Raw genomic sequence first — 12,063 nt, forward strand, 5'->3', positions numbered from 1 at the left:
TTTATAAACTCTGTACAACTCTGTCTCTGACTCATTCTGCATTATTTGGACCTTCTTGTTAATTCTGCAAATGTTTCTTTATATAAAAACATTGCATACATCTGTCCAAGTGATGGACATTTATATATATTTATATGAACTGACGACTTAAAGTGGTTCACTTATGATGGGATCACTCAGGACGGACGGTGACATCAGGTCTGATCACGGCCTGAAAGCTCAAAAGTTTTATCAGAAGACAAAAAAGTATTTTGTCAAACCAAACGTTGGTTCTCTGAGGCTCGGTGTGAAGAGTGAATCTGAGATCTAACCTGTTACTCCAGTCAGATAAATGAGCTCAGTCAAAACTACTAGATTGCCCTCAAACTATCTCTGAACCTCTAAACTGGACCAGTCGGACTTGGTGAAGTCACTGTTTCTCTGCAGTGTTTCAGGATGTCGTCTTTTCCTCTGGAGCGTCTCCTCGGAGGCAGCAGTCACTTCCTCTTCCTGTCCCTCGTCTCCTGCTGAGTCTTCACTCTTTCTGTTCTTGAGTTTGTTAAAACAGCATCAGCCCACCGAGTACTGTCGCACATTCACACAAGCACATCTGCAGGTGTTCCCGTCCGCCGCGATTAACGGGGGATTTCTTCAAGTGCCGAAATTTAAATCATCTGTTGTCTCGGACGAGTTGAGCAGAAACTGAAACGTTTATTATTGTAAACCTGAAGAAAACTCTGCATGAACAGAGCTGCTGAAAACAGGCTGTGTGTCAGGACGTAACAATGAGCAGCGAACATGTGAGTCCAGTTTAGTGTCGACGAGCAGCAGAGTCAATAACCTCCTCTGTCTCTGACACAGTGTTGACTCGAGGTGTCACAATTCTTCAAACCCACGACTAGATTTCAACATGTTGTTTGTCAGCACTGATAAATGTGCCACTGTTGGACTGTTAGACATCCACATGTGGATCACAGGTTTCATGTCCTGACGAACTCTTCTTTAAAAACACATTTTACATCATCAGCTCGACCTGGAGGCTCAAATAATATCCACCAGAAATAAAACAACTAACAGCTTCAGCGATTCAACAATAAACAACAAAAGAAGAAATTCAGTTTGTTACAGAGTTCGGTTTCTTGTGCCAGAGTGAACCCTCTTCACAAACAAATCAATAATGGATCTCTGAAAAAATAATACCGGTGTGGGAGACCGCAGTTTTATTTTAAGGCTTTTTAATATTAGATTTATTGTTTTCAGGTATTTAAAACATTGGTCTGGATTTACCATCCACCACTGGTTTTTACTGGTGCAGCGATGATCTACAAAATAAAAATCTCGTCTGTTTGACATCAGAGCTGATGCGAGCCGAAGAGAACGTGCATCGGACTCACGGATCCTGTGACGCAGGCTGAGCGGTGCTGAAATGGAAAGTTTTAAGGAATTTCCCAGCAGTTTCCTCCAGCAGCTCAGTAACAGTGAGCTGGCTGTGTCGTCTTTGAAATGTTTTGTTTCTGTATGAACGTGCACAAGTAGGTGGAAGAACAAAAACACCAGCAGAGTCAACGATCCTGCTTTAATAGAAGATCTCTGAAGCTCGATACGTTTCAGATTTCATCACCTGAAGAGGGAAAATAAAGGCTGCCGACGGTCAGACAACATCACACAACAATGTTTTTGAGACATATTTATTCTTTAAAAGCTTTTTGGAGACAAACTTGTTCTCAACACGTATGGGTGGAACATGTTGCTCCATCTCTGCTGAAACCGAGTTTAAAAACTATTTTTTGGGTTGTTCTAAAACAGATACCACTTTTAGAAATGCCTCTGACACTTAAAATCAGTCTTTGCACCGATCTGATGCCAAATAATATATTCTTTGGAAACATGGTCCTGCTACTTCCCAGCAGCTTAATACTATACAAAATAATAATAATATATATTTTTTAATGCACTGCTATCGGTTCGGCACTAATTATCGGTACATTTCTACATGTAAACTCTCTGACGAGGCCGTCGGTCCAAACATGACGAGCAGGTCTCAGATCAGGTGTTGTTGGAATGATCATCAGGCTTCAGTATCAGTTCTCATGTAATGTGAACGAGGCTGCATGAGGCCTTCATGTGTGCACAGAGTTGGAACCAGTCTCCTGGCCTCTTTTCACCTTTTTAAAGGGTCAACAGGTGAAGCTGCTGCTCAGTATCGTTTGTCCTCAGGAGGCGTCGCCACCATCACCTCTTTGCTCCCAAAGTCCCAGAAGGCAGTCATGTGGAAGGCCATGTTGGAGAAGACCACCAGGTATTCGAAGAAGGCGAACAGGGTGTAGACTGAAGGACGGAGAGACAGGAAGTGAATACAGAGGAGAGTCGTGGTGTGAACCAGAGATGTGGACTCGACACTCACCTCCTGCCTCACAGTATTTGTTGTGCCGTCTGAAGAAATAAGCAGCAGCCAGACAACAGCTGACGTTAAACAGGAAGAGACGCACCTTCCAACGATATGATGTCATTTCCTGTGATGGACAAACAGACAGAGCATTTAAATGTTTGATTTAGAGAAAACTAACACAGAAGAGAGAAATATAGATGCTCAAAAACTGATGATCAGCTTTTGACATGACATGTTTTCAGTAAATCCATGATTACAACATAAACAGTTAATAGCTGCAACTAACGATTCATCTCCATTTTCAATTCATGTGTGGGAACCCTGAGATAATGAAATATTAATAATAAGAGGCGGTTCTCTTTTCCTGGAAGTGCAGCAGTCACATGATGAGAGCAGCCATGCAGAGCTGTGGTTAAACTGCTGCCGTCACTCTGTGACACATTTGCTCTGCTGATACTGAAACAGGGAAGCACCAAAATAAAGTTCAGACACAAGTTAAATTTGGAACGTATTCATGTATTTCCTGCTCAGAGCCAGAGTGCAGATTAATATCTGAAAACTCACCGAAAGAGCTGCGATCGACAGTTTTACTGACCTGCTGACGCATTGAACTTAATTAAATAACGAACACGTCTTCACCACCTCATGATCGCTATCTGGAATTCCTTGAACCTTGAATTCCTCTCATCTTCAAGGACCTCAAAACTAATGCTTCCTCAACTACTTCTGAAGACCCTAAAACCTCCTTAAGGACCACCTGATCCTCCTGAGGAACTGAAAGAACATTGTTAAAGCGTTCCCTGATCCACCACAAGAACCTCACCTGAAGGATCCTGAAATCCTCTTCAAGGACCATTAAGTTTATATCTCCCCTGGAACCTTCTGAGGAACCCCTACAATGTGCTCAAGAAAATCTTGAATCTCTTCAAGGACCCACAAAACTTTCTGAGGTCAACTAATGTCTCCTGGAACACTAACATAGTCCCCCCACCCTCCTCAAGGACCACATGATCCTCAAGCTTTTCCAGTTTCCCTCCGAAGGTGCCACAAGGACCAGTAAAGACCTTTACAAGCGGTCCTTGAGCCACCACAACTAAACTTACTAAATCATTCTTAAATCCTCCTGAAGGAACACGAGGGTCTAGATAAGGACTCTCATAGCCTCCTACAGGAACCAAAACCTCCTCAAGCACCTCTATAATTACTAGGAACCTCTGAAAACTCCTTGAAAACCTGGATTAGAAACCTGCTCTGTGTTGATGGGGGATGTTTTGTGGTGCAGCGCCCCCTGCAGGTCAACACTAACAACAGCAGCTGCAGTTATCTGAGAACATCTCAGCACAGGTTTGTGTTGACGAGTCGTCCAACAGATCACGTATGAAGACGTAAAGAATAATGAAGTGTTCATGTTGCATTCTCACGTATCTGTTTAAAAAACAAGCTCCAGCTCTTCTGTGTCAACGTCTGTGAGGGATGTTTGTGTTATTATATGTTTTACTGACTCACTGGTTAATTATACAAGTAACAGACACACAGCTGAGACAAAAGATGAAGCTCTGTTTGTTTTTTTCACCTCTGGGTTCACGTAGTGTCTCCTGATCACCTGCCACAGTCTGCAGGTAATGAGCATGTGCAGCAGCGAGCTCCCTATGAACACGATGAAACCGTTCTTATGAAGATCTGCAGGGACAAACAGCTCGTTAACACTCGTTTAAGATGGAAGACGTGGATCATCTCGTCTCTGACTGGCCGCTGAACTCACTGTAGGTTTCGGTGGACGACACGTATGTGAGCAGCAGCAGGCCGGTGTTTTCGGCGAGGCTGCAGAGGAGAGCCAGACCGCTCAGCACCAGCTCCGGCAGCCTGTTGGTGAAGCGACCCCAGTAGAAGTTAAAGTAGGCGATGGAAACCAGGTAGCGCGGCGCGGAGTGTAAGCCAATGCAGCAGCGCCAGATGTAACGCTCCGGCACGCGGCTGATGGCGGCGCTGATGGACGGGAGGTAGTTTGAAACCTGGTTGAACAAAAACAAAAACATAGATGTTTATTTCAGCTTCTCGAACAACACACAGTCATAAAAGAGTCACATTCTAGTTCATGTCACCTCCAACACAACTGTGAAATAGAAAATATCCCAGAGTATCAGAGTAAAAAGTCTCCCTCTGAAGGACATTTGTGCTCAAAGCTAACTGAAGCTCACATCATATTAATAGAATTCAGAGACTATTAAAGTTAAAGGTAGAATCAGTAGGATTTGTCCCAGCTGTTCCTGAACGCACCACAGAGACAGTTGATTGTTGAGTCTCATTCCCAGGACGTCAAATAGACACATGTTGGGTTGGTAAAGCGTCCCGAGCAGCAACAAAGAGAGAAAATCAGAAACTCTCTGCAGATACGAGACACTAACACGCCTTTTCTCCACATTCCAGCCTCCCTCTCTGTCTGTTTACGGCTTCTTACGGCTTTTACGTCTTTGTCTCGTCTCGCTGCGTCTGATTGGTCCACATCAGTCTGCTGATGTTGGGAAATAACAAGAATCCAGAATTCACCTCAGATGCATCAAACTAAAGTAACAAGGCTGTTCTGAAGCTGTGAGGAGGAGAAAGTTCAGGTGTAGAGAGGAGAAGTCACACAGATACAGATACAGATACATGGAACATGTACTGGAGGACAGTGAAGAGGTATCGCTACTTCGTTACTGTACTTGAGTATTTGATGAGGTTGTGTCCCCATATTAAGTTTCAAAATGTGTTATCAACATCAGGAGTTTTCATCAACCTGTTTTATGTCCATAAAATACTCTTGAGTGTGAACTGAAGAAATTGACATATGTTTGTTGTTTTAGTTACTGAAGTGTTTCCTGTCATAAAAAACAGAAACAGACGGAGAAATGAGGACGTCGTTGAAACATGGAACGTAAACTTCCAGCAAAGAGCTGAAAACAAGAGATGGACCGATTACTGAGGCCGATATTCAGCATTATTCTGATTATCTCAGGAAAAAAAAACATTTAAAGATGCCCTACTCTAGCTGAAGCTATCTATCTATCTATCTATCTATCTATCTATCTATCTATCTATCTATCTATCTATCTATCTATCTATCTATCATTACCAAATAAATGCAATGGAGGTGAATATAAAGTAGCAGAAAATGGAAATACTAAAATAATGTACTTCAAAATTGTACTCAAGAATAGAACCTAAAGTGTACTGGTTGTTCAAAATTTTGACATTAAGACTTACATTTTTACTACCAGTGTTTATTGGTTCCAAATATCAGTAATTGGCCTTATTGATTACTTATGATTGGTATTGGCACGACCCTGAAGAATCAATATCCGTGGATCCTTCTGAACACATCAGGTGTGTGTGGAGCCATGATGTCAGTCCTCCATCATGGCATCAAAACAAACAAACCGACGGTGTGTAGTTCACCTGCACGTCTGAGCTTTGTGACGACTTACATGGCAGTGTGTGAATGTTGCGTCCTCGAAGTGGTACACGAGTGAGATGAAGAGGCAGGCGATGAGGCCGGTCAGAGGGAGCAGCACCGTCCCCACAGCGAAGCTGGTGAAAGGGAGCCGGATGAGGGGCCGGTCCCGGTCCAGGCTGCCGTACGGCCCCTGGAGCATCCTGGATAAACACAGCAGAGGAGGGCGGAGGAAGTCAAGATCACATGTTGGATCTCGACGACACAGCTGACAGAACGCTGGAGCACCGGGATTCATTAGGACAGATTCAATAGCGGTGTCGGTGTGATTAATGCTCATGATTATTACCATTAGTCTGTACTTTTTCTCACTAATCAATGCACTGCAATGCATTCAGCTTGGATAGATATATTCTAATATTATCACAATATTGAATATCAACCAGCTGTGTGACTCTTCACCTGAGAGGAATTGCTGTGACTGTATTTTAACTTTAACTTTAAACCATTACAATGTTATTTCTCGAGTTTTGAGTGAAGGGAACCAGTGACAGACATTAGTCTTATGTTTTAGCCTGTCATCATCTCTTTAAGCCTTTTTCTTCTTCTTCTTTCTGCTTTATTATAATTTAAGTGTTACAGTCCTGACCGTCATGAACCTGGATATAAACTCTACAAATAGTCGCTTAATCACCATTCCAGTAGAATTCAATTTATACAGTAACAAGTCATGATAATGGTCAATTTTCATAAAACAGTTAATGTAATCAATTTACTGTTAGTAGTAATAATAATACTTACATTATATGGACGCCGATTAGTGGATAACTTTAAAATACATGAGTTATGTACAAATCTGCATTCATCTCTCCGACAATGCGAGTGAAAAGTCTAAAATTCCCAGAATTATCAGTGGAGTTTGGCGTGCTGTTCTCCCCTGTAGACCCCCATGTGTTACCTTTCCAGGTGAAGCAGTAAAGTGACGTAAGTTCGTCTCCTGGACCTGTCTGCACTCTCCATACAGTTTTATGCTAACAGTTAGCTTCAGACAGGAGCAGATATGACGCGACACACTCACCTTTACCGCTCTCCAGGTTGGCTCGACCAGGTGCTCCGCTTCACAGACATTTAAATAACCGACGTGTGCTCGTTGAGCCCGCAGAGCTAATCCTGTTAGCTCGGGTTAGCTTCTCAGGCTAATCAGGGAGTTAACTACACATAGTTAGCTAACGTTCGCTGTAAACTGCCGTCAAATGTCGCTTTAAACCCTTTGAACAGTTTTTAAACGGAGTGGGAAACTTCTCCACGGATACACCGCTCACTTTAACTTCACTGACAGACTTTATATGTGTTTCTTTCCTGTTAGTTTGATGTTTTCTGTCGGACTGGGCGGTGGACTCGATCCACTTCACCGGTATCAGGCGACTTCCGGCCAAAACAACCTTCACAATAAAGGTCTTCCTCCAAGAACAGCAACAGTGATTCATGATAAATAAAAGCACTAACACTCAAAAAAACAACACGAACAACAGAAACACTACAGTAACTATAAATATACACATTAATATTAATGCATGAATGCATAAGCGGGTCAATAAATTAAGCACTAAGTTTGCTTTTCAGGGATCATAAAGAAAGAAAGAAAGAAAGAAAGAAAGAAAGAAAGAAAGAAAAAGAAAGAGAATAATGACCCATTTAACAGAAATGACAGAGGGCTTATGGGGAAGAAAAAAAATGAAATTAATACATGTAATGACAACAACAACAATAATAATTATGTCAATAATAATTAATTACAGATACACAGATACAGATACTATTTCCATTGTACCTTAAATGATCTTATATTTTATCTTGATGCATTTCATGCCACTCTATTGTTCTGGTGGCAATATTCTACGTTACAGTTTCATTCAAAAAGACATGAAGATAAAACAGCTGTTGTTGTACACTTTGGAGTTACTGATCAGATAACTAAGATATGTTTGTATGTGTCTGTTCGTACAGGTCCATTTGAATTTTACCATCTGATATCTACAGAGTAACATTACGTGACGGTGCCTCCAGGACAATACCAAACATGGTCTGAATGTGCTGTCAAAGTGAAACACTGAAGTAGAGAAAGAAAAGGAAACCACAGAGACTGATGCGTGAGAGCGAACCTTTGGCCAGTCGCTGCACATCTCTTTTGTCATGTGATGACTCACACAGTTTACTAAGGCGGAAGTCCCGCCAAAGTAAAACAAGAAGTGGGTGTGGTTTATCATGTGGTCACAGGCTCAGCTGCTGTTGGAGATCAGAGTGCACACTCCTCTGAAAGCAGAGGACAGTGAGCAGAATGTAAAGTGCAGGAATTAACTTTTAATCTGTCTTTTTAAACAACATCTGACCATGAACACACAGAGAAACAGGAGAGGGTTTGAGGAACACGTGTTTGAAAGTCGACACTTGAAGCTGAATGAATTGAGAGAGGAAGCTCGAGACTTAAGAAACATATATCTACCAAATGACTTCGACAATGCATGTCCCCGACCAGAGTTTCAGCTGTCTCATCTGAAACACGACACAGACAGAGATGGATTATGTGGCATCTGGAGGGATAACGGCTTCAAGAGCCCATACGGAGGCTCTCTGGTGTGGTGGAGTCTGGCTGTGAAGCCTGATGACATCACATCAGCTGAGAGGAGGCTCCTGGAGACGACCTACCCCGACCGGACGGAGGAGCAGGTCCAGATGCAGCAGAGCTTCCTGGGGAAGTTTGCCACCTCCCCGGCCTTCTCCGAGCTCTCCAGGCTGGGCTCGTACCGCTTCACCTGCCCCCTGGAGGAGGTGCTGGAGGCCTACAGCCAGCAGGTACTGAGGGCTGAGAAAAAGCTGAGAGAGAAGTTAACTTTTGTCAGCTGATCGATCAGCTGAGTGAAGTGTGTGTGAGAGTAAACCCACTGTTTTCCACTGGTATCTCTGTGTTAACGGTCTCATCTGGATGTGTGAAGTGACATGAAAGGCTTGTATGAATAAAACGTATTTGTGATCGGCTTCTAAAAAGTCTTCAACCCCGCAGCCTTAGAATTCATTCCACATTCCATGTCTCCAGGTTCAAAACCTCTCAGAGACATCCAGGTCACACCTGCCAGAATTTGTCATCTAGTTGTGAAAACTGGTGAAAACCATTGTCTGTTGTTTTGTGACATTAACAGAGAGCTGTGCGAATGTGTTTGTGAGGACTCTTCCACCAAAACCTCTTTTATCGTTCCAGTTTTGCTCCGGCGCTCAGCCCGTCATGCGGGTCTTCAAGACCGTCCTGTACAAAAAGAAAGTGATGTACGTGGTGCTGGTCCACAGTCCAGTTAGTGATGAGCTGTTGTCAGACCGTCCTCTGCTGACTGACGACCCAAACTCTGTCTGTTCCTACAGAGGAGGCTGCTTCATCTGGAGGCCTGAGTCCATGTGTGGGACACACAAGTGAGAAATACGGAGGCAGATTGAAACTGTTTAAATGTGTTGACATGTTGAGTCTATGTTTAAAATGTCCTCTTGAGACAGAACAAGAGAGCCAATGTCATGACGTCACTTCCGGAGCGATCGGCGTATAGTGTCATAAACATGTCAACAGTGTTTGTGTAATTACTCTCACTGCCAGGAGGGGGAGGTAACAGCTCCAGTCTGTGATTCCGTTTGCTTCTCTTCGTCTCTGTTGCTCCCTCAGATACAGGTTGGTCCGGAGACCTGGGGAAAGACGGGTGGAGGTGGAGGAGGTGGCGCCTCGTCTCAGGTTTTGTGTTTGGGATCAGGTTGCTGTCGCCCTGCATGTGGACAGACAGGTACCTTCACTGCTCACTCTTCTCTTCACAGATGACCACATCTCCATCTCAGTGGTTGTAGGAAACTGACACAGTATTGCAAAGATAAATGGGTGGAGATGTGGATCTGCAGGCTCTGGGCAGATCCAGAGATTTATGATGGATGTCTCAGGTGAACCACATCTCCATAAAACATCTGCTTTATTGACCTGAACTTTAACGTCATGGATTCTGGATTCTGTAATACACTTGTTGTTTCTGGGCTGTCTTCATTAAAGGTGTCGGCGTGTAGTTTGATGATAATAGAATCTGTGGGGGCAAGGCTGGGTGGAATGATAGAGGAATCTTTATTGAAACAGATCTCAAGACTGCATCCGAACCAGTGAGGCCGCACCTGCTGTTCCCAAATCTATGGCAAAGTTCTGCCTAAGTTCTGCCTGCTTTGCCCTCTGCTCTACCAGAGATCCTCTTGAGCCTTCGATCCAGGAAATCTACAAGTAACCACCTAAATTTGTCTGCCTGTGCGGGCTTTTTAAAGTCCCTTCGCCCGCACCTACCTACTTCTTCTAATTAGTCACTTTGGTGGATAGAAGGTCCATCTGTCCAAAGGATGAAAGAGGAGTCGGTCTGTTTCTGCTCACCCCGGAATAGTTCCTCATCTATAAATTAACTAACTCTGCTGCTGTCACTCCACAGGTTTTATACCAAATGGTCTCTCTGTCATTCTATGGAAATGTCTACATTTAGACATCTCCAACCATCTGGCATGAGGGCCAAAGTCAGTTTCAGCCCCTGTGGCCTCGTCTTCTTGCTAACCTCGAACACACAGCTGAATAATGAATAATCCCTGGACCTGTCAACCCAACATTCCTTAATCACAAAGGGAGAAACAACTGGTCATAGTTAAATCAGATACCTCACACTGTTATCTAACAATGACAGTCTCAGTTAGCATTTAGCGTGGCTGCTAACATCTTTCATTCAGAGTCCTTGCAGCTGTTCCGCTCTTCATCTTCTTCTTCTCTTTTTCTGTTTTAGGTGCTGAACTTTGATTCTTACCGTCTGAGACAGAACCTCAAGTACTGCAAAAGAGCAAATCCTTCAATTGTAGAGTATAACAGGTTTGATGAATACCCACATGCTGAACAGATAGTTCAGATACTGTGGCCCAACTATCCCTCACCACTGGAGAGAGCTGAGGAACCAGGACGGATTCAACATAACGACACGTTTATGGAACATTAACTGGAGATACAGTTAACTGAGCACTGTAAATGGAACAACTGCTTATGAAATCAAAAAACCCTTGGTTAGGGTTCTGAAAACATCACGTTTTGGCTTAAAATACCTGGTTCAAGGCTGGAAAATGTCCCGCCTCATTGAAAATATCCAGCGGTCTCATGCTTACAGAGGCTGAAACTCCATCTTGAACAGTGGTCTCTCGCTTGTTGGTCGTCTTGTCGAGCTGTCAGGTATTAAAGGTTTTTGCTCAGGGAAATGACCTGATGTCGCCTCAAAAACATTTTCATGCTTACAAATGTTGGGATGCTATCTTGAGCAGTGGTCTCTCGCTTGATATTTGTCTTGCCTGGAATAACAAACTGCAACAAACTTTTGAACCCTGTACTGAAGTCACTCGGACTTCATGAGGGAACAACGCTGAAAAGTTTATTCTCAGTAGGAAAAAGCAAATGGTTGCAAAATCAAACAGATTGCAGGCGGCATCAGACACCACAACTTTTATATTTTTGGAAATAAATACCAGCAGACTGCTGTTGGAGAAATGTGCCTGACTGATTAATGTCCTCATGTGATGTCACTCGAGTCAGCGTCTTGTTATAAAGGAAACGTGCTGACGTGCAGTCAGACAGAAGTGATCTTACCACAACGCTGCAGCTCCTCACGTGCTGAAAGCAGAACACACTGCAATCTGACACCCGGCTGAAAGAGAAAGAGTTGCATTGTGAAGAGGTCCAGATTGTTGACTCCTATAAATACCTGGGCACTTTGTTTGATTCACAGCTGATATTCAAAGAAAACACTGAGCTGACTGTCAAACGGACAGTGTTGGGGAAGCTACTGTGCAAGCGTGGCTTGTAAAACTACATGTAGTTCAGCCTGGCAGCAGTTTGAACAAACTACATTTCTACCTCTGGAGAAATGTAGTTTGTTTTTGTAGTTTTTTTTAGCAACTACGTATACTCATTATACCACTTTTTGACTCAGCGTTAAATAAATCAACATATGGTGGATATGAAACAAAACATAATAGCCTACAAAAAATTCACATGCCAGCAGAAATTCGCCTCTCATTCCAAGTTTTATTTTAAGAACAAAGGCTGACATTGTTGGTCAACATCACAGGAACTTCAGAGTCACTAACACTGAGGCACGAGCACATGAACACGCAGCTCGTGTCTGTAGATGCATCTGTATCCAGCATGTACAGGCTCACGTGTGGCCGT

At 43.2% G+C, this 12,063-nt stretch overlaps 2 protein-coding genes across 2 annotated transcripts; one reads left to right on the forward strand and one right to left on the reverse strand.

The window, feature by feature from the left end:
• Nucleotides 1-1,649: 1,649 nt before the first annotated feature.
• Nucleotides 1,650-7,243, reverse strand: pgap2 (post-GPI attachment to proteins 2). Its single transcript, XM_037119366.1, has 6 exons — nucleotides 6,877-7,243; nucleotides 5,833-6,001; nucleotides 4,131-4,380; nucleotides 3,942-4,048; nucleotides 2,384-2,492; nucleotides 1,650-2,307 (listed from the first exon to the last, which is right to left on the reverse strand). Exons 2-6 carry the CDS (start codon nucleotides 5,998-6,000, stop codon nucleotides 2,177-2,179), a joined length of 765 nt encoding a protein of 254 aa, XP_036975261.1. The 5' UTR covers nucleotide 6,001; nucleotides 6,877-7,243; the 3' UTR covers nucleotides 1,650-2,176.
• Nucleotides 7,244-8,012: 769 nt separating this feature from the next.
• Nucleotides 8,013-11,319, forward strand: LOC119031062. Its single transcript, XM_037119189.1, has 4 exons — nucleotides 8,013-8,651; nucleotides 9,055-9,260; nucleotides 9,505-9,619; nucleotides 10,637-11,319. Exons 1-4 carry the CDS (start codon nucleotides 8,190-8,192, stop codon nucleotides 10,841-10,843), a joined length of 990 nt encoding a protein of 329 aa, XP_036975084.1. The 5' UTR covers nucleotides 8,013-8,189; the 3' UTR covers nucleotides 10,844-11,319.
• The last annotated feature ends 744 nt before the right edge of the window (nucleotides 11,320-12,063 follow it).

The sequence above is a fragment of the Acanthopagrus latus genome, chromosome 13, assembly GCF_904848185.1.
Source record: "Acanthopagrus latus isolate v.2019 chromosome 13, fAcaLat1.1, whole genome shotgun sequence".
Lineage (NCBI taxonomy): Eukaryota > Metazoa > Chordata > Actinopteri > Spariformes > Sparidae > Acanthopagrus > Acanthopagrus latus.

What these genes read in the sequence shown, in the direction of transcription:
- pgap2 (XM_037119366.1), bottom strand. Translation starts at nt 6,000, where the DNA reads ATGCTCCAGGGGCCGTACGGCAGCCTGGACCGGGACCGGCCCCTCATC. An exon ending in GTCGTCCACCGAAACCTACA is followed by an intron (nt 4,049 to 4,130) that starts GTGAGTTCAGCG and finishes TTGTCCCTGCAG; the next exon opens with ATCTTCATAAGAACGGTTTC. An exon ending in GACACTACGTGAACCCAGAG is followed by an intron (nt 2,493 to 3,941) that starts GTGAAAAAAACA and finishes TGTCCATCACAG; the next exon opens with GAAATGACATCATATCGTTG.
- LOC119031062 (XM_037119189.1), top strand. Translation starts at nt 8,190, where the DNA reads ATGAACACACAGAGAAACAGGAGAGGGTTTGAGGAACACGTGTTTGAA. An exon ending in TGGAGGCCTACAGCCAGCAG is followed by an intron (nt 8,652 to 9,054) that starts GTACTGAGGGCT and finishes TTATCGTTCCAG; the next exon opens with TTTTGCTCCGGCGCTCAGCC. An exon ending in TCCATGTGTGGGACACACAA is followed by an intron (nt 9,261 to 9,504) that starts GTGAGAAATACG and finishes TTGCTCCCTCAG; the next exon opens with ATACAGGTTGGTCCGGAGAC.